The sequence below is a fragment of the Phocoena phocoena genome, chromosome 11 (assembly GCF_963924675.1).
Source record: "Phocoena phocoena chromosome 11, mPhoPho1.1, whole genome shotgun sequence".
In the NCBI taxonomy this organism is placed as follows: Eukaryota; Metazoa; Chordata; class Mammalia; order Artiodactyla; family Phocoenidae; genus Phocoena; species Phocoena phocoena.
This window is the reverse complement of record NC_089229.1, coordinates 15493923-15519497: the sequence shown is the minus strand read 5'-3', so window position 1 is coordinate 15519497 and position 25575 is coordinate 15493923. Positions and strand designations below refer to the sequence as shown.

Here is a 25575-nt window from a genome sequence, read left to right as displayed (position 1 = left end):
GTGCTCAATGGCTTTGTTGAGAGGGACTGACAAGCTGCACTTTAATTCCACAGAGTAGCAGCAAGAATCCTGGCTCCTTGTCTCTAGGTCAACTTTGATCTCCAGGATATTCTAGAATTAACTGGGTGGCTAATGTATGTGAGGTAGGGGAGTGTTTGCCCAGTAACCCTTCTCCCTCTGAGTTACCCATATACAAAACCCCCATTATTCATGGCTTTATCGCACTCTTTTTCCTGAAATACAAGGATTTGGGGTCCAGACTAACCAAAGTGTGTCACCTGCATCTAGGAAAAGGGAATTAAAGTAGGATACAGAAAAGAGAAGGACGTTAAGGAATGTAAACTAGGGCCTTAGAACTGCATGCGGCAGTCACTGGTCAGGAGCGAGGGAGCAGAGATGTGCATTAAGGTGCTAGCAGCTTATATCAGGGCTCCACATAATTGTATGAGGAATGATAATACATATAACCCTGTGCATTGTAATCACACTTGAAATTGACCAACTTAGCTATGCCAGTTGTCTTAAATAAATGCTACCCAAAGTTTTTTCCATCCTAGTTTAAAGAGTTCATTTCTAGAACCATACAATCAGAAAAACACTTGGATGGAGAAACAGGGGTTCAAAGAACCTAGAACCTAGTATTAGGCATATTACCTACAAGAAAATACAAACATATGTTTGAAATTGTGGGAAGATCCTGAAGTTTCTAGTACACAAGAGATGGTTAAAAGTAATATTGCTATCAGTCTTTTATACCCCAAATTAGTAACTGTTTTAAGTGAATGTGAAAAACTTAAAAACGTAGTTCCCTCAATTCAGCTTTTCCAAGTTTCTAAGCACAGTTTTAGGTAATAAGAGTTCAAGAAGTATCTTCTGAATGATCAAAATGTCTTAAAATCCCTCAACCACCTGTGGGGTTTTTAGAACACTAACCCTTCCAGTTAGGGGGACAACACTGTATTTAAACATAGTGCATTTGCTCAGTTGGAGCACATTGATTGATACCTCTCTTTCCCTTTTGGTGATTTTTTTGTTTTAGTCACAATTTAGACCAAACTGAAAAAAGCTTTCCCCACCCCACCCCCCAAACATATGAAAATCCTTCTACATTTAAAAGTAAAATATCAGTGCCTATGTTGAAATAGTGTTCTTTTACTAAAATACTGATTTATTCATATGAAAACTGCATCTTTTATTCCCCAAATGGTGATGGTAAATTCCAAGTCAATGAATTTCTCAATTCTGTATAGTACAATCAGGTCCAAAGAGCAGGATGTAAAGTACAGGTGTGAAAAACAAAATATTACTCCTTATTAACAGTGATAAAAGAAGATAAGGCAGTTTTTTCTTTCATTTTCTTTCTTTCATCTCATTTCTTTCTCAGTAATGAATTTATTGATCAGTATTAATTCATTATCCAGAATACTTTTTAAAATGTGTATCATCTAAAAATAAAAATGATTGTTTCTGGATTTCTGACTCAAATTTATTTTGAGTTACCTTTAAATACAATTACCACACTGAACATCACTAATAAAGATGGGAAAACAAAAGCCAATGGTTATAATTCCAAATGGTAAGAACTGGCCTACTGGAGAACAGTAAAGGGATAATAATAATGATAACAATAATGGCAGCTAACCAGACCTGCAGCGGGCAGTTATGCAGACTATGCACTGCACATTCCAGGCAGCTAGCTACACAGAACAGCAAACCTGTAGCTAATATTTACTGAGCATCCTACCACATGCCAGGCACTGTTACGAGCATTTCATATGTAGTATGAAGCAGATACTACTCTCATCCTCACTTTTTATAGAAGAGGAAAAAGAAGGCACAAAAGGTTAATAATTACCCAAGATCTCAAAGCTAATGAGTGACAGAGCCAGGCATTTGACTCCAGGGCCCACACTTAACTGCTACCCTATACTGACTAACTCAGAGTTATAAGCCCAATTACTTGAAAAAAATCTCTTTGGTTTAAAATCTTTCTTATAGATAACTTTATTTTTAAAAGTACGAAGTATTTGGAAGATAGTATTCTTACTTGGAATAATTTTGAAAAGTATTTTACTAAATATACATTAACTGTTTCTTCATTCAGAATGGTGACATGTAGTTTACAGAATCTGTCTCTAATTTGGGATCAAATCTCACATACCAATGCTCTCCCCCTTACCTAAAACAAACAAAAAGTTTTTAAAAAAGGAAAGGAAAAAAAAAAGCAACCACCAAGTACACAGGATTCCATATATGCATATACTTTAATAACAAAGTCACTTTAGCTGTAACTGAACAAAGAAAGGGAGACAAGAAGAACTTAACACATGATACTATGATATCCACAACTTTGGGTCAAAAAAGGCATACATGAAGCTTTAAAATATATATTGTCTATGTTAATGGAGGCTACAACTACCAATTTTGATTACACATGTTTTCTGAAACATTATTGTCAAAGAGTTCAAAGTTAGACCAAATAATGATGTCAAGAAAAATTCTGTCTTAAAATTTTAACAAAGTCTTTTAAGAAAGTCTAAAATCCTATATTCTCACACTGACTCTCAAAACTTTGATATTTATATCAGAATATCAGTTTGCCACTTTAATTTTTACCATACATGAAAGATTATCAAAAATATATTGATGGGTCTATACTAATTGTGACTATTCATATTTACATTAAGCAAATTCTTTTACCAAGTTCTTTATATACAAATTACCATTTGTCCTATGTCAAATTCATTAAAAAGTTAAAAACTACAGAAATGTTATTAGAAATAATGCATTTCAATATGTAACTGTTTTCCATTAATGAAGAACATTTTAAAATAATTTAACTGAAAAAGTACTGAACTGCCCACCAATTTCTGCTGCAATGGTATTCCTTCTGAATGTTTTCTGTGATTTAAGGAAAAAAAAAAACTGGGTAAAGCTTGATTGCAAGGAATGACAAAAATCTGATGACTGTTTATTGATCTTCAAGAAATTTACAGACTAATTATATTGGTATTAAAAAATAGCAATGATTTTAAAAACGTAAACAGTTCAAGATAACTGAAGAAACAAAGGTCTTTAAAAACTGGCAAATGCACTATATGAATACTTTTCATACAAATTTAAATCACAAAATAGTATCCCAAAACCAGCTGAACTGAATACAGGCATGGCTTTCTGACACTTCCAAAAAGGGCCAACATTTTAAAAAGACTTAAACTATTCCCAAACTGGAAATAATTTAGATTTTAGAAGTATCACAATAAATAAATTTATAAAATCAAGAGAAGATTTGGGGAAATTTTCATAAGGGGATTATATTAATACCACTAAAATAAAAAAGTCACTTTAATTGTTTTAGACTCCTGGTCACACAGGAAGGAAATGAAAAGGATGGCTTTTTCCGAGGAAAAACCTGAGCATGACATCATAAGCTTTTCAAATTTGAAGATCATCAGTTCAGAGGACCATAAAACTGAGTACAGCACTTTGTCCACTACAGATACATTTCTCTTGTCTAAGAATTAACTGATTTTGTAACAATCACTGAAAAATTTATGCCTCAGATTCTCTGGTTTGAAAATAGAGATTAGCTCCATTTTGGAAATTATATTAATTTATGTTGATTATACACTCCGCTAAAGCAAGAAATAAAGCTCTAAAATATTTACCTAGTTAGTGCTCTGTCTCTGGACTTTAGGACCAATACTCTGTGTGTCCTCTTCCTGACTAGGACGTTTCCCACTGCTGAGACCAGTGCACGTGGAGCTTCTTCCTACACATTTAAAAAAATGTATGTTTAAGATAAGAAAGGTGAGAAGAAGAGTATGCTTGAATGCTACATTCTTACCTTGCTTTAATAGGTGAGTTTGCTGACTATCTCCATGAGCATAATGTAAAATACCACTCCCTGGAGTGCAACCTGTTAGTATGTTAAACATAGTAAAATTACTTAAACTAATTTCAAGTTGTATGTATTACGATTACAAATCTAATTTTTAGTATTTGTATTGTGCGTTTTAGGATTAATCCACAACCCTTCATATGAACCAAAACTCATACCCAAATCAGGAAAACTTAACTTGTCCTTAAATTTAGGGTCATAGAAATGTTGACTGTTCAAGAGCAAAATCACTGATAATCATTTTCTAAAAAACACTTCTTTACTGGATGACAATTAGACACTTGATCATGAAGTCAAAACATAGGGCATCAGTGAGATATACATCCTTCCTTCACCTCCTCCTCCCTCAGCCCCTATCTAAAACATATGTCCTTGGAGATACAGTAAGGGAATAAGGTCCTGCCAGATGAGAGTTAAACAAAGGAGCAGTTACCTAGCCTGTAAAATTGTATCAACTCTCCTAAAAAGAAAAAATGTTATAGGAGAATGGGTTAGCACAGAAGAGTAGATTCTAGAGAAAACATTATGGAAAAATATGAGGATCCTACCCCTAGGAGTGGTTGCATGATGGCCCGAACAAGACAATCTACTTATTTTTAGTGTAACTTCATACTTATCACATTTCTCTGGATAAAGAATTCAGCTTTTCGGGTACTCAAAATTGGGAAAGTGAATGCCCTGATCAAGGATGAGGACTTCTGGAAAGGAATATTTCCACCATAAGCTAATAAACTAATGTTCCCTGTTGATATTTTAATTCATATGATTTTAAAATTTCTAGTCTGTCATTCACAGAATGTTCACCACTAATTATAGCAAACGTTCAGGCTTTAGACTTGTAAGGCTGAAGGCCAGACTCTGGACTGTGGCAAATTCACCGCTGAATGGTGCTGCTACTGGTCTTACCATCATCAGGGCTTCCCCTAGTAGCGATACTTGTCATCATGCATCTTTGCACAACTCTACTGAAATCTTCACAAAATAATGTGAAGGTACTTAATTCCACTGAATTGTATATTTAAAATGGTTAAAATGCTAAATTTTATATTGTGCATATTTTACAATTAAAAATACTTCAACAAATACATTTTTCAATTATCGTATTTATTTGATTTTTATTGTTATTTTCTATTTTTCTGAATTTTCTAAACTGTCTATAGTGAATAGTTTTTTAAAGCAGTTTTGAGGAATAATTTATATACCATAAAATTCAACTCTTTTAAGGGTACAGTTCAATAATTTTTAGTTAATTTACAGAGTTGTGTAATCACCAGCATAATCCAGCTTTAGAACACTTTCATCACATCCAAAAGATCCCTCATGTCCATTTGCTTTCATTCTCCATTCCTACCTATAAGCCTAAGGTAGGCACTAATCTAATTTCTCTTTTAAAAACATGACTTTTCTCACTAGTTCATATAAGTGGAATCATGCAGCATGTGGTCTTTTGTGTCTGGCTTCTTTAACTTAACATAATATTTTTGAGATTTATCCATGTTGTAGCATATATCAGCATTTTGTTCCTTTTTATGAATTAATATTCCATTGTATGGATATACTCCACTTTGACTATCATGAATAAAGCTATTATAAACATTCACATATAAGTCTCTGTGTAGACATATTTTCACTTCTTTTGGATAGATACTTAGGAATGGAATTTCTGGGCTGTATGTTAAATTTATGTTTAGCTTTTAAGAAACTGCCAAACTGCTTCCCAAAATGGCTTCACTGTTTTACACCCTACCTCTCAGCAATGTATGAGCGTTCCGGTTTCTTCACTCACATCCTCCACACGCTTGTTACTGTCTGTCTTTTTTATTTCAACCACTCTAGTGGTTATAGGGTGACCAACTCATCCCAGTTTGGGACTCTTCAAGTGTTAGCATGGAAAGTCCTGTGTCCCAAGAATCTCCTCAATGCCAGGCAATCAGTGATAACTGGTCACCCTAAGTGGGTGTGAAGTCCTATCTCTTAGTAGTTTTAATTTGCATTTCCCCAATAACTAATAATGCTGAACAGGTATTTTATAATAGAAAAAATTTTAGTAGTCTGCTTTATTATAAGAACAAAAATACCTCAAGACATCTATGTATGTTAGTTTATTCCTTTCCTGAGCACAAAGTCTACAAAAATGAGAGGACAAAAATGCAGAGATTGCTTAATGCAGAGATTAAGAATTTTTGCACAGTCATTAAAAAACTTAAATCATAAAGAATCTTGCCCTTTGAAATGCCTTTAAGACACTGTAAATAAAAGCCTATGAATAGGGTAAGTATGGGGCATTAAGGGATACGCTTCTGAAGTATAGTCCTTTCTAGAATTAAAAAATTTTTTTTAATTTATTTTTTGGCTGCGTTGGGTCTTCATTGCTGCGCACAGGCTTTCTCTAGTTGCGGTGAGCGCAAGTTACTCTTTGTTGCAGTGCGTGGGCTTCTCGTTGCGGTGGCTTCTCTTGTTGTGAAGTGCTGGCTCTAGGTGTGCCGGTTTCTGTAGTTGCAGCACGCAGGCTCAGTAGTTGCAGCATGCGGGCTTCAGTAGTTGTGGCGTGTGGGCTTGGCTGCTCTGTGGTATGTGGGATCTTCCAGGACCAAGGATCGAACCCATGTCCCCTGCATTGGCAGACAGATTCTTAAGCACTGCGCCACCAGGGAAGTCCCCATGTAAGTCCTTTCAAATGGAACAGAAACCTGAGGGGAGAAATTCTTAACAGCATAGTATCCTAAGGATCTTGCCATAATCACTCCCATTTTCAGGTCTACAATGCTCTCTCCATCTGCATACTTAAATGCTACCCACCCCACCATCTTCTTCTTTTAAAAAAAATTTTTTTTTAAAATTTATTTATTTTTGGCTGCATTGGGTCTTTGTTGCTGTGTGCGGGCTTTCTCTAGCTGTGGTGAGTGGGGGATGCTCTTCATTGTGGTCCATGGGCTTCTCATTGCGGTGGCTTCTCTTGTTGTGGAGCACGGGCTCTAGGCATGTGGGCTTCTGTAGTTGTGGCACACGGGCTCAGTAGTTGTGGCTCACGGGCTCCAGAGCACAGGCTCAGTAATTGTGGCGCACCAGCTTAGTTGTTCCACAGCGTGTGGGATCTTCCCTGACCAGGGCTTGAACCCATGTTCCCTGCGCTGGCAGGCAGATTCTTAACCACTGCACCACCAGGGAAGTGCCCCACCATCTTCTAAGAAAAGTTTCCTAGTTCCTTCAACTCCCTTTTTTCCTATTGCATGAGGAGGCAGTGTCTTACAATTTATCACTTTTTTCATTATTTTTAACCCCTTCCACACCCCCATTTAGACTCTAAGCTCTATGTAGCTTTTATGTCTTCTATGTCTTTTGAAAGCCTCTAAGCACCTAGCTACAAAGTGTGTTATAGGCAAATATTTACATGATTAGACTACTTTCAAGATTTATTAATCCTATCACAAAACATCATGTTTATAAATTTGTGAAGCAAAATTATTCCAGTTTAACTTGCTAACATGGTTAGTTTTGCAGATAAATACAGATTTGGACTAAGAAACAGTATGTACCACCATTATCCATTAGCTAGGTAACTGGAGTCTGTTGCTTTCCACCCTCTGCCACCTGCTTGTTATCTCACTGCTTCACAGAACTTCTGTCCCTCAAACTCATGTGTGGGCAAAAGAGGCAGTCTGTGAACTGCATAATAAATCTGATAGAACTTTTGAAATGCTACCTTGTTAAAGTTTACTTCAAATTGTAGGAGACACTGAGAAAGAACATTTTTGAAGTACACTGCCATCATTAGCAACAATTTGAATGCAGGTGAAACACATTTCAGTAATAAAATATTTTGTCTTATGAACACTACATTTGGCATTACATTTGCAGGGGAGACCCAGTGATACAGGAAAGAGTATGAACTTTAGGACTAGTTAGACTTGGATCTGAATCTTAGCTCAACTACTTAACTAACTGTGGGATCTTGGTTAAGTTACCTAACTCTTCTAGGCTAATTTTCCCAATCATAAAATGAGAAGCCTACCACCACCCCTCAAGGTTATTGTGAGTATGTGGCCAAAATCCCCTCATACTTAGGCACAAAGTAGGCAGTCAAGATATGAGTGCTTTCGTTCCTTTCTCCTTAAGCTAATTGCTGATGCTCTCAAAAGTATGCAAAATATTTCTGAATTCAGAAAGGTTCAACTTGTTAAAGGTGTTATTCTTAATATCAAATTTTGAATAGCTGACTTCTTTTTTTTAAAAAAAATAAGCATTCCTCTAATGCAGGCTTGGTGTTTTTTTTTTTTTTTTGCCTTTTAGTAACCATGCAGAATTATTTATTTTACTACCTATAACTGAAATACCAGAAAAACCTTATTTCTAAACCACAAAATGACGTTTTAGAATTTAGAATATGGATGTTTTTATCCCCTTACATGACCAAACAGAAAGTAATAAGTCCAGCCATTCAGGCTTGTTTTTAATCAAATTAATTAGCTTCATGCTATTTTTGGTTAGAACCTTTGAAAATTGATATGATTCAAATTTCTAATACATACTGACTTCTTGACACATATTAAGAACATATGTGGCAACTAACTATATATATCACAAAGAAAACCATTATAGACCAGGCTTTGTAAGAAAAAACTCATGTGCAAAAGGACTAGAGGCCCTATGCATGTGCGTGATAAATCTTTTGGCCACATTCACAGGGCCTCTGACCTTCTTAACTAATTACCTTATAGCTGATATATACTTAAAAGGGAGTAAAAAATAATGACCATTCTGAATATATAACATTTCAGTTTCATTTTATCCTTAAAAATTGCTAACCTCATTCAGTTTGCAAGAAGATCTTTACCTTGACCCAATTCCACTATATATAATGATGTTTCTATCTCTAAAATGTCACTAATGGAGTGAGGGTATGTGTGTATGTATATGTACATGTATGCATGTGTACAAGGAACCTATTACACAATTTAAAGATAGATTTTAAAAAACATATTATAGTGAGGTACGATAAACAATATATTTATAATTAATCTCTTTATGTTACTAAGTGCAGAAATTTCCTTTTCACTTACTTCCACTGCTGCTATAACCTGGGATATTTTCTCCAGGAGAATACCCCATGAGGCCTCCATTCCCATTAGGATTAGATGGCACTGATGCAAGAAGACCTAAAGGGAAAAAATTTCCTATTAAGTTATGATCAAGATCAAGTTCAAGGATGGGTACATAAACAGCTGCCAAAGAAACAAATCAAAGGCATTTACTGACATACCTAGTCCTCTGTATCGTGAAAGCTGCTGATAGATCTGTTTCATCCTCTCAATATTCAAACGGCTTGCCTCAGCATGGTTCACCATTGGTTTAGGGTAATTAACTCCTATCAAACATTTGGCTACCTTTTGAATACCTTCTGGTGCATTCCAGGGATCATAGATATATTTTGCAGGGAAGCCTCTTAGGACAGGCAAATAACGTCTTTTGGGAGAAGGAAGAAAAATTATTAATATAATGAACTATAAGCAAATTATAACAAACTATTTATTAGCTATGAATGACCAAAATCAAATCAATACCATTTAAATGATTTGTTACCCTTCTGCTCATCCCTGCTGCCCATGATGAGTGGGGAATACCCACTTTTCATGTTGCTTAAACATGAAAAGTTCTTCCTAGATTATCTATTCCAAACTGAATAATAATCATTCTTGATTTACCTGATATAGTCTCCATTGGGATCTGTTCTCCTACCAAAACCAACAGGGCAATAGCAGTGAAAAAACTGTTGGAAAAAGGAACTACAAGACAGCCACATCCAACTTCCAGCATTTATGCTCCAATCTGCATCAAGTAATAATTCTTCAAATACCTTCGGAAGTAACAGTAATCACAATTAGTTTGCACACACATAGTTCTCAAAGCAAGCATTTTTCCAGGTCTCTGTAGATCAAAAGTCAAGGCAAGAAAATCTAGCACAGAGCTGTAAAATTAAACATTCCAAAGTTAGCTTCCTTGTCTGTGTTCTATTCTATAATGAGTTATTTCAGGGAAAGAAACATATTAGTAATATATAGATTTCTGAATAGAATTTACTATTCTAATCTTTGCAGTGTTACTGGAAGAGGGGAGAGTAAAAGTTATTAAAGTCACCAATTTAAAAGGATAAGATGGGATATGAGAAGATTAAAAAACTGGAAGAAAAAGCAGTAAACACTTTCAAGAATGCAAAAATGCTACCAAATAAACCACCAACAAAAACTTAGAAGCTTAGTACATTGGCCTACATAATGGGAGCAATCAAATACAAATGACCTTTAAAAATTCAGTAGTATTATACAGTTTAAATTTGGGATTCCTTGATCCAAAAGAGAAATAGAATTAAATTATTTTTTATAAATTCGTTGTGTGCTGTACATCTACCTCATGCACAACTTTGTACTAGGAAATACAGGAGATGTAAAAAAACATAGGATCAGAAATGGTCTTTGGATAGGGGAAATTTATGATATAGGCAGGAAGGTAAAATATATATTTAAGTCCTATTATATATAACCAAAAGATGTCACAAAATGTTGTATGCTTCACATTACATAATATAATTATGACTAAAAAGCTATGGTATTGAAGTGAGATGAAATGATTTATAGCTTAAAATTTATAAAACAAATTTGCTATTTCTAAGAACTCAGATGAATCCTTTATGTGACAGAAATGATCACCTATAAATATATATTGACCCAATAAGTCCAGAGTATTAAACCTTACAGCTCCCTTGATGGCTAGGCTGATTTAGCCATTGAAATGACTTCAGGTTAACTGAACCACTTTTCACCAGTTCTCCTATCTGATTATGCCATTCTGCTCCCCAAAAGTGTGTCTGTATGATGAGAATTAAATGCTTTTCTATTGAAAAAATTAGACTATAAATGAATCTACACAGCAGACAATTTTTAGGAATTGTTTTATAAAGGTATAGAGTTCTTCAGAATAAGGCCATACTACATTAGTTGGAAGAACACTTACCTTCATTCCTTCTTCCCAACTAATCCACAGGTCACCTCGTGTCAGGAAGCAAGCAACTGCATGTCTGGCTAAATGATGGATCCAACCCTCCTGACGAAGCTGTGTCATGATGGCATCAATCCATGGAAAGCCTGTCCGTCCTTCTGCCCATTTCGCTAAAGCCTCAGGATTCTTATCCCAAGGAATCTGAACACAGATGGGATTTCCTTCCATTTTGTCAAAGCGTGGATTACTTGTTGCTGCTGTATAGAAAAATTCACGCCATAACAGTTGCCCATAAAGGGAAAGGGGAGGGGAACTGTTCTTTTTTACCTAAGATTAAAAAGCAAAGAAGTATTATCAGCAATTTAAGAAAAAAGTATTTTGAAAAATAAGCTCCAGTTCCAGAAAATACCTTTTTGTAGAGATCTGTCAGTTTGAAGTAAAACAGTCGACATGACAAACAACCAAATCGGAGATAAGGACTGAGTCCAGTAGGGCTAGCAAGCAGGGAATTCGCATTCATTCGAGGTCTTTCAAAGTTTGCCACCCAAGCCTGAAAACACACAGAGAAAATTATGCTAATTGCCTTTTCCATTTTAAAAGATTGTTTAAAGTTGAGATTTTTTTAAAAGTTACATAGGGCTTGGAAAATATCATTTTTCTAGCCACAAATGACAGATTTTAATAAAAAACAAGCAAGATAAAAGGGATCATTCTTTTGTTTTAGCCATCCTCATGCAGTAAATTCCTAACATAAGGCTGAGAGCACCTTCAATCTGTCTCTCTGACACTGAGAAAAATATGAAATAAAAGAACTCTATCCTAGCTTCAAAGTTATAGTCATCAGATACCAGCTTACAAAGAAAGAATAGAAGGGGTAGTATTGATAGTAGCTAAAGAGGAAATAATCAGAAGAGGAGGAAGAAGGGTATTTAAATGAAGAGATAGTTGTTAATTTTCAAACAATTAGGATTGTTCTATTTTAACTATTTCTCTCAATCCTTCTTTTTCAACAGTGTATTTTTTTGTTTTTAAAAAAGAATGAAATTATTTTTAAAATGCCAGTTTGGCAATATAAACATCATCTGTATTATCATACTTTTCTTTCCAAATGCCTTTCCAAACGTGTAAGTGCTTCAGTTTCTCCACCTGGCCACACTGCAGAAGATAAGCCATCTGTATCAAAACCTAAAAAAAAAAGAAAAGAAAAGAAAAAAAATTGACAGTAGCATAAAAATGAAATGACAGCCCTGGATAGGTCCTCAAAAATAGATGATATATAACATGGTCTCTGTTCTTTAAGATGTACATTTTAAGGTGATAACAGATAGACCACATATTTATAGAACACATAAATAATGCACAGATTTATCACTTCTTAGTTTCAGAGTTTCTTTTCTTTTTTCTCCTTTCTTTCCCTTTTAGTGCAAAATACTTTACATGACAAATTAGAAGTGGGATTTTTCTGAATGGTTTATTAACTCTTAAGCTCCACATGTATTACCGTTTACACCTACCTAGTTCTTCCAGTGAAGGGACTCCATATTTCTCATCATGGTCATCAGACAGAGGAGTTGTGCACTTTTCTATCACTTCTGAAGTAATTGTCTCTACTGGTATCTCTAGTGGTTCCATTTTGCTGATGAGAGTCTGGAATCTTTTATAAGTAAGAGGTGGTTGTCCACCATTTAGTTCTATGATCCTATTACAAAAGTTAGTAAAATGCTGTTAGTATTAAAAAAAGGACAATACATTTTGATTGATAAATTCTGAAAAGGCTTAAGGACCAAGAAACTTGTTAAAATAATTAACAAATCTAAAAATCATTCTCTTCATTTTATAGACATCTGCTAGGTATCAAAAATATAGTGTATGCAAATATCAAAACTTTTAAGACAAAGGGAATTAAGCACCTATGAGTGGAAAAACAAGTGGCTAAATAAGCCTAAAGGCAAAAACAAAAAATAATATATATGGAAATATAAAAACATACCACAACACAGCTCAAAGAATCTCTTAATCATCAATAAAAACTAAACCAGGCCAATATTATACCAAGGAGCAATCAGCAAGTCTCATTAATTAGGATTCTATTTTACTGTCATGATAATCACTTGCTATTTTCTATTGTGCTCATGTTTTTGTTAAATGTCAGCATACGTATCTCATGTATATATTTTATATTTAATTCTGATCACTAATTTCTCAATTAAGTAATACTAAAAGGAAAGATAAGTCTTACCAATGGTAGTCTGAATTAGACACAATTTGGAAATACCAATTATTCTTTTTCACTATGGCCATTTGCTTACTAGCATTTAGCCTTAGTAAAAAATTATTGGTAAAATCCAACTCTATCGTTTTATGCATCAGCAACTGAAGCCTCAAGAGAATTTAATAGTCAAGGTCACATAACTAATAAATAGCAAATCAAGGTTTTCTTAATCCAAATATAGTACAGTTTTCATTATACCACATATAATTATGTATCAGTTGTACATACAGAAAGTAACCACCATAAAAACTATGCTCTCTGCTTTTAGTAATTTTGCTTTGGTGTAATACTTTGAGTTTATATATAGGGTCATAATGAAATTTGTCCACTATAATGATACTACAATGGCACTACTGAGGACACTGCTAATTACATAACAGAAGCAGAATAAAAATCTTACAAAAAATGTTTTCTATATGTTACATTTTTATATGATGGATTATATGTGGTAAATACTCACACTCAATCTAACAAACATTCCAATTTTATGCACAACACTGAGTTTCCCACTTAAAGCAATTGCTCTTATCTTGTTTTGCCTCCTTGCTATCAGCTCTCTAAAGTTAAGAAATCTGGTAAACTAGAAGGCAAGTTTATTATCGAAGGATATATGACTTCTGGCTTAATATCAAGTAAGACCCTTGACTGAATCGAACCACAATATTTTGATACACTTGGAATAAAATTAACTAGCTTGTCGTGTTACTTACAGAATTAGTTTTATTAACTTGACAAAATGTGAAAATAAAAAAGTAAAATAATTTAAAAGGTATGTAAATTGTGAGATTTCAGCACTTGTAAGGATGATAGTACGCTAAAGGTTAATGTTATCAAATCTTATGAACCTTCAAATCTTAACAGCATATAAAGCTTTCTAACTTTAAACTTGACCATGGAATCTTTGTTGGACAAAGCATCACCAAAAACTGATAGTCCAGGAAATATACTTTGAGAAATAAGATATTATACCATTGTTCAGAAGACTATGTAATATTACATAAAATTTGCATATGGACTTAAAATCCAGAGACTAGATATACACACATAAAATAAAATAACTTATGACAATCATGTAAAATATATCAAGGCAGTTTGTGGCTATGTATGTCATAGAGACTATAAAATTAACATTGCTAAGAGCCCAGAAAGGTAAGTTAGTAGGCTGAGTTAGAACAGTCAAAGATAACTGTGTGATGCTTTTAATAGTTTTGAAATTGAAATTCTGAGTATGTTTATCTTATGTACTTATGTCTGTAATTTTGGTATCTGTCACTGGGTAAACAAAAATCACAGAGGTTAAATAAAATGCTACAGGTTTGACATATATTCACTTAATTCTACCACAAGTCTATTATGTATGTTTTTATTTCCACTTTATAAACTAGTCCCACAGTATATTCCCACAGTACATTTTCTATGTACTTAAAACCACTGAAATATACACTTAAAAGTGGTTAAGATGAAAAATATTATATGTATTTTACCATTAAAAAAACTTACTTGTCTAGGTCATATAATGTATGTGAAATTCGTACAATTACTTCTACCCCAGCTTCAGTAGCCAGTTTCTTAATAGCTGCATCTCGTTCCTTTCCAAAGGGCTCAGAATCATATTCAATTGAAAGTTTAGTAATGTTCCATTCCTAAAATAAAAGAAAGGGGCAAAAACATACATAAATTTTAACAATTAGTTTTTCTATTATAATGACATAGGATGGAAAAAAGTGAAAAGCTCCAATGCTACCTAGTATATAACAAACACTATATATAAGTGTTTGTCATGGTAAAATGGAAAAAAATAACATGTTACCAAGTTGCTGAAAGATTAAATGAGTCAATGCATATACATTGTTTAGGACATAGTACATAGTAAGTCCTCAGTGAATGATAGCTGTCATTATTACTAGCCATTTGTATATTTCTTACTTTGTGGGTTGCAGCTTACGTTTTCTTGGGTTTCTATCGCAGTTAATTTTTCTCTTAAGGATTTGTAAGAGCTCCTTATATTTTAATGATAGCAAACCTTCTCTATCACCTGTGTCACTTTTTTTCCTAAATAGTTTGTAATTTAATTCTATGATTTTTTTGACAAATAAATATTTAGTTTTTAGTTAGTAAATGTTGGAATTTAGAACAAGTCAATAACACTCCCTCCCCTTTTTCCTTTTTGAAAAGGAAGGGAATATAAGTCAGAAAACTAAAGGTAAAAATATAGATCACACAGTCTCCCAAGGCAACTGAAATAAAAACAAAAATAAACAAATGGGACCTAATGAAACTTACAAGCTTTTGCACAGCAAAGGAAACCATAAACAGAATGAAAAGATAACCTACAGAGTGGGAGAAAATATTTGCAAATAATGCAACTAACAAGGGCTTAATAGAAACAGCTCATACAACTCAACAGAAAAAAACCCAAATAACCCAATTAAAAAATGGGCAGCAGACCTAAATAGACATTCCTCCAAAGAAGAAATACAAATGGCCAACAGGCACATGAAAAGGTGCTCAACATCGCTAATAATTAGAGAAATATAAATCTAAACTACAATGAGGTAACACTTTGCACTGATTCTGATGGTCAGATGGCCATCACTAAAAAGTCTACAAATGCTGGAGAGGATATGGAGGAAAGGGAATCCTCCTATACTGCTGGTAGGAATGTAAGTTGGTACAGCCACTATGGAAAACAGCATGAAGGTTTCTTCAGAAAACTAAAAATAGAATTATCATATGATCCAGCAGTGGCACTCCTGGGCATACATCCAGACAAAACTCTAATTAAAAAAGATACATGCACCCCATGTTCATAGCAGCACTATTCACAATAGCCAAGACATGGAAACAACCTAATGTCCACTGACAAATGAATGGATAAAGAAGATGTGGTACATATATACAACAGAATACTACTCAGCCATAAAGAATGAAATAATGCCATTTGCAGCAACATGGATGCAACTAGAGATTATCATACTAAGTGAAGTAAGTCAGAAAGAGAAAGACAAATACCACATGATATCTCTTTTACATGGAATCTAAAATATGACACAAATGAACTTATGAAACAGAAACAGACTCATGGACATAGAGAACAACCTTGTGGTTGCCAAGGGGGAGGAGGTTGGGGGGAAGGATGGAGTAGGAGGTTGGGGTTAGCAGAAGTAGGCTATTATACATAGAATGGATAAACAACAAGGTCCTACTGTATAGCACAGAGAACTATATTCAATATCCTATGATAAACCATAATGGAAAATAATATATAAAAAGAATGTATATATGTATAACTGAATCTCTTTGCTGTATAGCAGAAATTAACACAATATTGTAAATCAACTATACTTCAATTTAAATATATATACATATATATATATATATATATATATATATATATATATATAGACCACATTACTAGTAAATTGGAGAAAACATGTTATGTTTAAGAACAGATAAGTTTGCTAATTTTTTACCCCTAAATTAAACAGATTTAGCTACCCAATGATAAGTAGCACCTTCCTTGCAGTGTGGGCTGCCCCTATAAAATTTATTACATGGAAGAAGGGACTAGGATAAGTGCTCTCTGCAACTGAATAGGCAAAAAGGTATGATATGAGTGATACTCACCTAACTCCTATTAGCTCACCAGTGAGATCATTCACTTCTTCCCTGGGGATAAATTAGTGAACATCTCTCCAGAAAAAAAATGAAAAGCTAGGGAAGAGAAGATTCCCCAAACATTAAAAGTATTCAGGGCAGAGTCAAGATGGCAGTGTGGAAAGACGAGGAGTTAGCATCTCCCCACAACTAGGGTGCCTGACGGCCGCTGGTGGTGGACTCTGATGCCAAAGGAGACAGGAGGAACCTGAAAGTGAACCGGTAGGATGTAGGGGGACTGAGGGGGTCGGAGAAGTGGAGGTCAGACAGGATCAGGGCCCCTGAGGCCAGGGAGATCAGGAGAGGCAGGAAGGAGGAGTGGGAGAGAAGCAGAGGGCGATAGCCCTGCCCCTCGGGCCAGGGAACCTGCTGAGCTCCTAGGTCAATCCTCTGCCTTCCAAAGCCCCCTCCAGACAGCATGGGTCCTTGGAGTAGTAGGAGGGAGGCCAGAGAGATCAGGAGAGGCAGGCGGGAGGGGCCATCTGGGAGGAGCGGGAGAGAGGCGGAGGGTGATAGCTCCGCCCACTCAGGCCCCGGGAGCCTGCTGAGCTCCCAGGCCAGTCCCCTGCCCTCCAAAGCCCCCTCCAGGCTGCACAGGTCCTTGGGGGCATAGGAGGGAGGCCGGGGAGATCAGGAGAGGCAGGCGGCAGGGGCCCTCCCAGACAAGAGGAGCAGGACAGGAGAGGAGGGCATTTGCCCCACCCACTCGAGCCCAGGAAGCCTGCTGGGCTCCCAGGTGAGGTCCCCTGACCTCTGAGACCAGGGGTTGGGGGCATGCCTGGGCCCCTTCTGTTTCTTGAGCCTAAGCTCCACCCCCCACGGCCTTTTCCAGCCCTGTGGGTCCTGTGCATTGGCCTGGCCCACCATCAAACCTTGCCCTTGCTTAGGCCCCGCCCTCCAGAGCCAAGGCCTCTCCTGGCACCCCCACTATTTTTGTTCTTTTCCCTCCTCCTCTTTTTTACTACTGTGGTACTGATGTACCTTCTCGTTGTTGATTCATCTATATTTTTACTTTTATATTCTTCCTAAAATATCCCTTAGTTTCCTAGTCTAATTTTATTTTTTACTTTGTTATTTTTTATCTTTTTATTTTTTTTGCTGCCCCAGGAGGTTTGCAGGATCTTGGTTCACGAGCCTGGGGACAGGCTGAAGCTCCTGTGGTGGGAACTCTGAGTCCGAACCACTGGACTAACAGAGAATCTCAGACCCCAGGGAATATTCATCCGAGTGAGGAGGTCTCATGGAGTTCCTCATCTCAGCACCAAGACCCAGCTCTACCCAATAGCCTACAAACTCCAGTGTTGGAAGCCTCAGCCAAACAACCAGTAAGAAAGGAACACAATCCCACTCATAAAAAAAAAAAAAAAATGAGATGGCAAAAAAATATGTCACAGATTAAGGAGCAAGGTAAAAACCTACAAGACCAAATAAATGAAGAGGAAATAGGCAATCTACCTGAAAAAGAATTCAGAGTAATGATAGTAAAGATAATCCAGAATCTCGGAAATAGAAAGGAGGTACAGATTGAGAAAATACAAGAAATGTTTAACAAAGATCTAAAAGAACAAACAAACAGATGAACAACACAATAACTGAAATGAAAAATACACTAGAAGGAATCAATAGCAGAATAACTGAGGAAGAAGAACGAATAAGTATGCTGGAGGACAAAAGGGTGGAAATAACTGCTGAGAAGCTGAATAAAGAAAAAAGAATGAAAAGAATTGAAGACAATCTCAGAGGCCTCTGGGACAACACTAAATGAACCAACATTCGGATCATAGGGGTCCCAGAAGTAGAAGAAAAAGAAAGGCTCTGAGAAAATATCTGAAGAGATTATAGTTGAAAACTTCCCTAACATGGGAAAGGCAATAGTCACCCAAGCCCAGGAAGCACAGAGAGTCCCATACAGGATAAACTGTAGGAAAAACACACCGAGACACATATTAATCAAACTAACAAAAATTAAATTCAAAGAAAAAATATTAAAAGCAGCAAGGGAAAAACAAAAACTAACATACAAAGGAATCCCCATAAGGTTATCAGCTGATTTTTCAGCAGAAACTCTACAGGCCAGAAGGGAGTGGCAGGATATACTTAAAGTGATGAAAGAGAAAAACCTACAACCAAGATTACCCAGCAAGGCTCTCATTCAGATTCGATGGAGAAGTCAAAAGCTTTTCAGACAAGCAAAAGCTAAGAGAATTCAGCACCACCAAACCAGCTTTACGACAAATGCTAAAGAAATTTCTCTAGGTGGGAAACACAAGAGAAGAAAAAGATCCACAAAAACAAATCCAAAACAATTAAGAAAATGGTAATAGGAACATACATATCGATCATAACCTTGAACATAAATGTACTAAATGCCCCAACCAAAAGACAGAGACTGGCTAAATAGATACAAAAACAAGACCCATATACATGCTGTCTAAAAGAGGCCCACTTCAGACCTAGGGACACATACAGGCTGAAAGTGAAGGGATGGAGAAAGATATTCCATGCAAATGGAAATCAAGAAGCTGGGTAGCAATACTCGTATCAGATAAAATAGAGACTGTTACAAGAGGAAAGGAGGGACACTACAAAATGATCAAAGGATCAATCCAAGAAGAAGATATAACAATTATAAATGTTTATGCTCCAACACAGGAGCACCTCAATACATAAGACAAATGCTAACAACCCTGAAAGGAGAAATCGACAGTAACACAATAGCAGGGGACTTTAACACCCCACTTACACCAATGGACAGATAATCCAAACAGAAAATAAATAAGGAAACACAAGCTTTAAATGATACAATAGACCAGATATATCTAACTGATATTTATAGAACACTCCACCCAAAAGTGGCAGAATATACTTTCTTCTCAAGTGCATATGGAACTTCTCCAGAATAGATCACATCTTGGGTCACAAATTAAGCCTTGGAAAATTTAGGAAAACTGAAATCATATCATACACCTTTTCTGACCACAACGCTATGAGATTGGAAATAAATTACAGGAAAAAAACCACAAATACATGGAAGCTAAACAGTGTGCTACTAAATAACCAAGAAATCATTGAAGAAATCAAAGAAGAAATTTTAAAAATACATAGAAACAAATGACAACAAAAACACGAGGACCCGAAACCTATGGGATGCAGCAAAAGCAGTCCTAAGAGGGAAGTTTATAGCAATACAATCTCACCTCAAGAAACAAGAAACATCTCAAATAAACAATCTAACCCTACACTTAAAACAACTAGAGAAAGAAGAACAAAGAAAACCCAAAGTCAGTAGAAGGAAAGAAATCATAATGATCAGAGCAGAAAAAAATGAAATAGAAACAAAGAAAACAATAGCAAAGATCAATAAAACTAAAAGCTGGTTCTTTGAGAAGATAAACAAAATTGATAAACCCTTAGCCAGACTCATCAAGGAAGAAAGGGAGAGGATGTAAATCAATAAAATTAGAAATGAAAAAGGAAGGGCTTCCCTGGTGGCACAATGGTTAAGAATCCACCTGCCAATGCAGGGGACACAGGTTTGAGTTCTGGTCTGGGAAAATCCCACATGCCACAGAGCAACTAAGCCTGTGCACCACAACTACTGAGCCTGCACTCTAGAGCCCGTGCTCCATGACAAGAGAAGCCACCGCAATGAGAAGCCCGTGCACCACAACAAAGAGCAGCACCCACTCGCCACAACTAGAGGAAGCCCACGCACAGCAACAAAGACCCAACACAGCCAAAGGTAATAAATAAATAAATAAAATTTTAAAAAAGAAATGAAAAAGGAGAAATCACAACTGACATTGCAGAAATACAAAGGGTTATAAGAGACTCTGCAACAACTATATGCCAATAAAATGGACAACCACAAAGAAATGGACAAATTCTTGGAAAGGTACAATTTTCCAAGACTGAACCAGGAAGAATTAGAAAATATAAACAGACTGATCACAAGTAATGAAATTGAAACCATAATTAAAAATCTTCCAACAAACAAAAGTCCAGGACCAGATGGCTTCACAGGCGAATTCTATGAAACATTTAGAGAAAAGTTAACACCAATCCTTCTCAAACTCTTCCAAAAAATTTCAGAGGGAGAAACACTCCCAAATTAATTATACGAAGCCGCCATCACCCTGATACCAAAACCAGAAAAAGGTATTACAAAAAAAGAAAATTATAGACCAATATCACTGATGAACATAGATGCAAAAATCCTCAACAAAATACCAGCAAACTGAATCCAATCATACATTAAAAGGATGATACACCATGATCAAGTGGGATTTATCCCAGGGATGCAAGGATTCTTCAATATACACAAATCAGTCAATGTGATACACCACATTAACAAATTAAGGAATAAAAACCATACGGTCATCTCAATAGATGCAGAAAAAGCTTTCGACAAAATTCAACACCCATTTATGATAAAAACTCTCCAGAAAATGGGCATAGAGGGAACCTACCTCAACATAGTAAAGGCCATACATGACAAACCCACAGTAAGCATCATATTCAATGGTGAAAAACTGAAAGCATTTCCACTAAGATCAGGAACAAGACAAGGATGTCTACTCCCATTACTCTTATTCAACAAGACAAGGATGTCTACTCCCATTACTCTTATTAGAGTTTTGGAAGTCCTAGCCACAGCAGTCAGAGAAGAAAAAGAAATAAAAGGAATACAAATTAGAAAAGAAGAAGTAAAACTGCCACTGTTTGCCAATGACATGATACTATACCTAGAAAATGCTAAAGATGCCACCAGAAAACTACTAGAACTAATCAATGAATTTGGTAAGGCTGCAGGATACAAAATTAATGCACAGAAATCTCTGGCATTCCTATACACCAACAATGAAAAATCAGAAAGAGAAATTAAGGAAACACTCTCATTTACCACTGCAACAAAAAGAATAAAATACCTAGGAATGAACCTGCCTGAGGAGGCAAAAGACTTGTACTCAGAAAACTATAAAACACTGATGAAAGAAATCAAAGATAACATAAACAGATGGAGAAATATACCATGTTCTTGGATTGGAAGAATCAATACTGTGAAAATGACTATACTACCCAAAGCAATCTACAGATTCAATGCAATCCCTATCAAACTACCAATGGCGTTCTTCACAGAATCAGAACAAAAAATCTTACAATTCGTATGGAAACACAAAAGACCTCGAATAGCCAAAGCAATCTTGAGAAAGAAAAACGGAGTTGGAGGAATCAGGCTCCCTGACTTCAAACTATACCACAAAGCTACAGTACTCAAGACAGTATGGTACTGGCACAAAAACAGAAATATAGATCAATGGTACAAGACAGAATGCCCAGAGATAAACCCACGCACATATGGACACCTAATTTATGACAAAGAGAAAAGACAGCCTCTTCAATAAGTGGTGCTGGGAAAACTGGATAGCTACATGTAAAAGAATGAAATTAGAACACTCCCTAACATCACACACAAAAATAAACTCCAAATGGATTAAAGACTTAAATGTAAGACCAGACACTATAAAACTCTTGGAGGAAAACATAGGAAAAACACTCTTTGACATAAGCCACTGCAAGATCTTTGACCTACCTCCTAGAGTAAAGGAAATAAAAACAAAAATAAACAAATGGAACTTAATTAAACTTAAAAGCTTTTGCAAGCAAAGGAAAAATAAACAAGACAAAAAGACAACCCTCAGTATGTGAGAAAATATTTGCAAGTGAAACAACAGACAAAGGATTAATCTCCAAAATATACAAACAGCTCATGGAGCTCAATATCAAAAAAACATACAATCCAGTTAAAAAATGGGTGGAAGACCTAAACAGATATTTCACCAAGGAAGACATACAGATGGCCAAAAGGCACATGAAAAGATGCCCAACATCACTAATTATTAGAGAAATGCAAATCAAAACTACAATGAGGTATCACCTCATGCCAGTCAGAATGGCCATTATCAAAAAATCTAGAAACAATACATGCTGGAAAGGGTGTGGTGAAAAGGGAACCCTCCCACACTGTTGGTGGGAATGTAAACTGATACAACCACTATGGAAAACAGTACGGAGGTTCCTTAAAAAACTAAAAATAGAACTACCATATGACCCAGCAATCCCACTACTGGGCATATACCCTGAGAAAACCATAATTCAAAAAGACACATGTACCACAATGTTTATTGCAGCACTATTTACAATAGCCAGGACATGGAACCAACCTAAATGTCCATCGACAAATGAATGGATAAAGAAGATATGGCACATATATACAATGGAATTATTACTCAGCCATAAAAAGAAATGAAATTGAGTCATTTGTAGTGAGGTGGATAGACTTAGAGACTGTCATGCAGCGTGAAGTCAGAAAAACAAATACTGTATGCTAACACATATATATGGAATCTTAAAAAAAATGGTACTGATGAACCTAGTTGCAGGGCAGGAATAAAGAGGTAGACACAGAAAATGGACTTGAGGACATGGGGTGGGAGGGCAAAGCTGGGGTGAAGTGAGAGTACCATCAACATATATACACTACCAAATGTAAAATAGTTGGCTGGTGGGAAGCAGCAGCATAGCACAGGGAGATCGGCTCAGTGCTTTGCGATGACCTAGAGAGGTGGGATAGGGAGGATGGGAAGGAGGCTCAAGAGGGAGGGGATATGGGGACATGTGTATGCATATGGCTGATTCACTTTTTCATGCAACAGAAACACAGTATTGTGAAGCAATTCTACTCCTACCTCCTGGAACTTACTGAGGAACTTACAGAGGTAAATAATTAAATATATAGTAACTATTAAAAAAAAATAGGATGCTATGACAGAGGATATGGGGGTGAGGGAGAGCTGGTAAGTTAATTATCTACTCTTAACTACACTGGCTAGACTTTTCAGTAAGTGGTGAAAGTGAATATCCTTGCTTTGCTCCCTATCTTAGGTGTAAAGCATTCAGTGTTTCACAATTAAGTATGATGTTAGCTATGCTTTTTGTGGACAATCTTTACCAAATTGATATTTATCAATTTTCTATTCCTAGTTTGCATATAGTTTGCATAAAGTTTTTAAAAATTATAAATGGGTGTTGACTTCTGTCAAATGATTTTTCTTCATCTACTGAGACAATCATAATACCCTGTCCTTTACTCTATTAATAGTATTGTTAATTTTATAATGTTGAACCAACTTTGTATTCTTGAAATAAACCCCACTGATCATGATGTCGTATTATTTTAAAATATTGCTAAATTCTATTTGTTAATATATTAAGGATATCTGAGTGTGTGTTATGGGGGACACTTGGCTATACTTTTTTTTCTTTCTTAAAAGTTCATCAGGTTTTGGTATGAGTTATGCTGGCCTCATAAACAAGTTCAGTGTCCCCAATATTATCCTCTGTTTTCTGAAAGAGTGTCATAAGACTGATATTATTTCTTTCTTAAATATGTGGTAGAATTCACAAGTAAAGCCACCTGGGAACTGGAGTTTTACTTATTGGAAGGTTTTTATAATTACAAATGCAATTTCTTTAAGAGAGGGCTATTCAATTTCTCTTTCTTCCGAGAATTTTAGTAAGTTGCACTTTTCAAGAATATTTTTCATTTCATCTTATTTGTACAATATATTGGTATTATGATATTTACAATATCCTTTATTATGTTTTTAAAGTTAGAGACTCTCTAGTGATGTCCCCTTTTTTATTCTTGATTAAGGTAATTTGTGTTTTCTCCCTTTCTGGCCCTGATCAGTATTGCTAGGAGTTTATCAATTTTATTAATCTTTTCAAAAGAAAACTGAACTCTGAATCAATCAGAGTTCAGTCAGTAGACAGAAACCACATTAGTAATTTGAACAGGGAAAATTTAACCTGAAGAATTGTCAGCAAGTAAAAGAAGAAGAGTTAAGGCTATATACTGTCCAATATGGTAGATAACCACTTGCCACTGAAGTGGGTTCTGAGCACTTGAAATGTGGCTAGTTGGAATGGAGATGTGTTATAAACATAAAATATGCAGTGGATTTCAAAGACTTCATATAAAAAAAGGTTAAAATAGTTTGTTTTGTAATGATTTTATATTGAAAAGATAGTATTTTAGACATACTGTGTTAAATAAAATACATCTAAAAAATTAACTTCACATTTTTCTTTTTTAAAGGTGGCTATTAGAAAATTTTAAATAACACATGTAGCTTCTGTTGGATAGTATTGTTCTAAGGTGTCCAAAAGCAGCTACCACCTCTAAATGGAGGGAAAATAATTAAGCAATGAATTAAGAAAGTTCCCTTTCTTCCCTGCTGCTGAGATTCACACCTCATTGTATGGGGTGTGCTGATTCAAGAACAACCTTCCCTGTAGGGAAGAAACCTGCCAGAGGGCTAGGGCCAGAGCTGGTTCCTAGGAACATCCCAGTTGGTGGCTGAGAAACTTCCTGCAGGGTATGGGCTGACTGGAGCTGATCTGTAGAATAGGTCCACTGCATGGCAGAGAAATATGCCAGAGGGTGTGAATGAGCTGGAGCTTGTCCAGGAGGGCTACTGAGGTGAGGGCTACTGAGGTAAGTGCTACTGGTCCTCCCACATGCTCATTTGCTGGCTAAGGTGCTAAGAATAAAAGTATAAAGATACCAAAAAGAAAGCCCCTTCTCTCCTGCTGTGACCTTACAAAGAACCAACAGCAATTTCTATTGACAAAACCTAAAATCAAGCCAGCCAGCAAAGGAAGAAAGTTTACAGCATCCAGCTTCAGT

At 35.8% G+C, this 25575-nt stretch overlaps 1 protein-coding gene across 2 annotated transcripts in view; it reads right to left on the bottom strand.

Annotated features, from left to right (window-relative positions):
* Positions 1-3668: 3668 nt before the first annotated feature.
* CRY1 (cryptochrome circadian regulator 1) overlaps positions 3669-25575 on the bottom strand; it is a 91969-nt gene continuing 70062 nt past the window's right edge. For both annotated transcript variants that reach the window (XM_065886674.1, XM_065886675.1), the window contains exons 3-12: positions 14667-14809; positions 12409-12593; positions 11991-12079; positions 11304-11444; positions 10910-11221; positions 9604-9755; positions 9162-9364; positions 8962-9057; positions 3848-3919; positions 3669-3772 (exon numbers count right to left, since the gene is read on the bottom strand). In XM_065886674.1, the coding sequence (XP_065742746.1) occupies positions 3669-3772; positions 3848-3919; positions 8962-9057; positions 9162-9364; positions 9604-9755; positions 10910-11221; positions 11304-11444; positions 11991-12079; positions 12409-12593; positions 14667-14809 (1497 nt within the window). The remainder of the gene's footprint in view (positions 3773-3847; positions 3920-8961; positions 9058-9161; positions 9365-9603; positions 9756-10909; positions 11222-11303; positions 11445-11990; positions 12080-12408; positions 12594-14666; positions 14810-25575) is intronic.